Raw genomic sequence first — 2,629 nt, forward strand, 5'->3', positions numbered from 1 at the left:
CCTCCAGGGCGTGGCTGCCGTCTTCTTGTTCGCCTTCGCCTCACTCTACACACAGATTCCGGGTGAGGACGCCGAGCGCGGGACACCCCGCAACCCGCGTCTGTGCCCTCCCGTTTCCCCACGCGACACAACGCTGTTTTAGGGCGGGAGCGAGGTCCAGGCCTTGATTCGTGCAGGGTTCAGAGGGTTGGAGGGCTTACAATGGTCCCTTTCCCGAAGGGGTCCGAGTTCTGACCTGGGGCGGTGGCAGAACCCAGAGGGAGGTGGGCCCAGGCCTGGGGGCACAGGTAGGAGATAAAGCTCTGACCTGGAGGAGAGTGGAACTGGGCTCTGCAGGGTGGGAGATCCAGGCCTGGGGGTCCGGGTAGGCCTTCTGGGGCCTGACCTGGGGGAGGGGGATGGTCAACAGGTTCTGACCCGTTGGGAGTAGAGTCTGCATCTCTTGACCTGGTGGGGGGGTGGGGGCTGCAGGTCTTGACCTGAGGAAGCAGATGTGCAGGCCCTGACTGGTGGCGGCCATCTAGCCTTTGAGGGCAGTGTTCAGGGCATGGCCCTGACATGCCCTCCCACAGGTCTCTATGGCACGGAGGGCATCCTACCTGCACGGAGGACACTGCGGCCGCAGGGCAAGGGGCGCTGGCAGCAGCTCTGGGAGATCCCGACACTGCTGTGGGAGGCGCCATGCCTGGGACTGGACACAGCGCAGGGCCTGGAGCTGCTGAGCCTGCTGGGCACCTTGCTGGCCCTGGGTGCGCTGCTGCTGCGCCGGCTGCGCCACCCCCTCGTCTACCTGCTGCTCTGGGCCGCCTACCTGTCAGCCTACCAGGCGAGTGGGGCTATCTGCCGCCCCCACACACCACTGGGGAACTTGTCACCAACTCGCTCCAGCCCCATCCACACTCCACTCCACCCCTGTCGCTGCCTTGCCCGCCTCCCTAGGCATACATCTCCTGCCCCCTGACACTGCTTCTCCTTGCAGGTGGGCCAGGTGTTTCTTTATTTCCAGTGGTGAGTGACGATTACATGTGGGCCTGCAATTGGCCTGGGGGTGGGGCGAGGGTGGGGCAGGGTGTGTCTGCCTCTTTCCGGAGGACCCTCTGACAGGAGCGCCTTGATGGGGGCCGGGCCTTTTGTGCGCTTCCTGCTCCCCGTAGGGACTCCCTGCTGCTGGAGACTGGCTTCCTGGCCGTGCTGGTGGCCCCCCTGAGGCAGCCCCCCAAGGGCAGGCTGGCGGGGGCCTTGCCTCACGAAGACCTCCCCTTCTGGCTCGTGCGCTGGCTGCTGTTTCGCCTCATGTTCGCCTCTGGTGTGGTCAAGCTGACCAGCCGTTGCCCCGCATGGTGGGGGCTCACTGGTGAGGATCCCAGACCGGACCCAGGGCAGTCTTGGGTCTGCACAGCCCTGACCGCCCACTGTCACCTGCAGCCCTCACCTACCACTACGAGACGCAGTGCCTGCCCACACCTGCCTCCTGGTTTGCCCACCACCTTCCCGTCTGGCTGCACAAGCTCAGCGTGGTAGCCACCTTCCTCATCGAGATCGCCATGCCACCTCTGTTCTTCGTGCCCGCTCGCCGCCTGCGCCTGGCTGCCTTCTACTCCCAGGTGGGTGGGGCATCAGCCATCAGGGAGACAGGTGGGACATGGCCTTCTTCTGCACTACCCAGCGGGTCTTGTTGGGGACAGGGTGGCTGCTGCCTTGTGGGCAGAGGGACGAGCTAAGTCACAGTGGGAAGGTGTGTCTGTGGGGCAGGGAGCAGCTTCGCTGGGGGGCATCATTCTCTGATCAGCAAGAGCACAAGACGTGCTGAGCTCGGGTTTGCTCCGGGTGGTGGTGGAAAGCCCTGGGAGGTATGGGTAGGGAGTAGAAGACAGATAGATGGGACAGGACAGAGGCCAGGGGGTGCTAGAGAGGGGGCAGGAAGCCTGCAGGAGAGACTGAGGCATGCGCCACGGCTCCAAAGGGCTCAGGCCAGGGCAGCCTTGGAGCGCTGAGTGCCGACCCCTGCCCAGGTCTTGCTGCAAGTCCTGATTATCATCACTGGCAACTACAACTTCTTCAACCTGCTCACCCTGGTGCTCACCACTGCCCTCCTGGATGACAAGCACCTGGCTGCCGAGTCTGGCAACAGCCACCGCAAAAATGCACCTGCCTGTGAGTGACAGCCTGCCCGAGACAGCCAGCCATCCTCACTTGTGTCCCCTTCCTTCCAGCATCCCAAGTGGCCTCTACCCTAGCTACCCCCAGCTGGCCCTCTACCCTCTTCCCAGCTGACCACGACTGCCCTGCCCTACAGCCTGGCCCAAAGCTCTGATGGGCCTGCTGGCCTTGCTCCTGGAGCTGACTGTCCCCGGGCTGCTGGCCTATGGCACGGTGCACTACTTCGGCCTGGAGGTGGACTGGGAGCAGCACACTGTCCGCTCCAGAACCAGTGAGTGCCAGCTGGGCACCGGGGGGCGGGGCCGGACCGCCCATCCTCACACCAGCTTCCTCCCACAGCTTTCACCTTCCACCAGTTCTCCCAGTGGCTGAAGGTGGTGACCCCGCCCACCATGTGGCTGGGGGTGGCCTCCCTCACCTGGGAACTGCTGAGGGCTCTCTGGAGGTGTGTGCCGGGGAGGGGAAGGGG

At 64.5% G+C, this 2,629-nt stretch overlaps 1 protein-coding gene across 1 annotated transcript in view; it reads left to right on the forward strand.

The window, feature by feature from the left end:
• Position 1: 1 nt before the first annotated feature.
• LMF2 (lipase maturation factor 2) overlaps positions 2-2,629 on the forward strand; it is a gene marked incomplete at its 5' end in the record, with an annotated part of 5,191 nt that continues 2,563 nt past the window's right edge. The window contains 8 exons of the mRNA XM_015593996.2: positions 2-62; positions 573-826; positions 980-1,008; positions 1,155-1,354; positions 1,426-1,604; positions 2,013-2,154; positions 2,297-2,431; positions 2,500-2,605. Coding sequence (XP_015449482.1) covers positions 2-62; positions 573-826; positions 980-1,008; positions 1,155-1,354; positions 1,426-1,604; positions 2,013-2,154; positions 2,297-2,431; positions 2,500-2,605 — 1,106 coding nt within the window. The remainder of the gene's footprint in view (positions 63-572; positions 827-979; positions 1,009-1,154; positions 1,355-1,425; positions 1,605-2,012; positions 2,155-2,296; positions 2,432-2,499; positions 2,606-2,629) is intronic.

This window comes from Pteropus alecto, unplaced genomic scaffold (assembly GCF_000325575.1).
Source record: "Pteropus alecto unplaced genomic scaffold, ASM32557v1 scaffold118, whole genome shotgun sequence".
Classification (NCBI taxonomy): domain Eukaryota; kingdom Metazoa; phylum Chordata; class Mammalia; order Chiroptera; family Pteropodidae; genus Pteropus; species Pteropus alecto.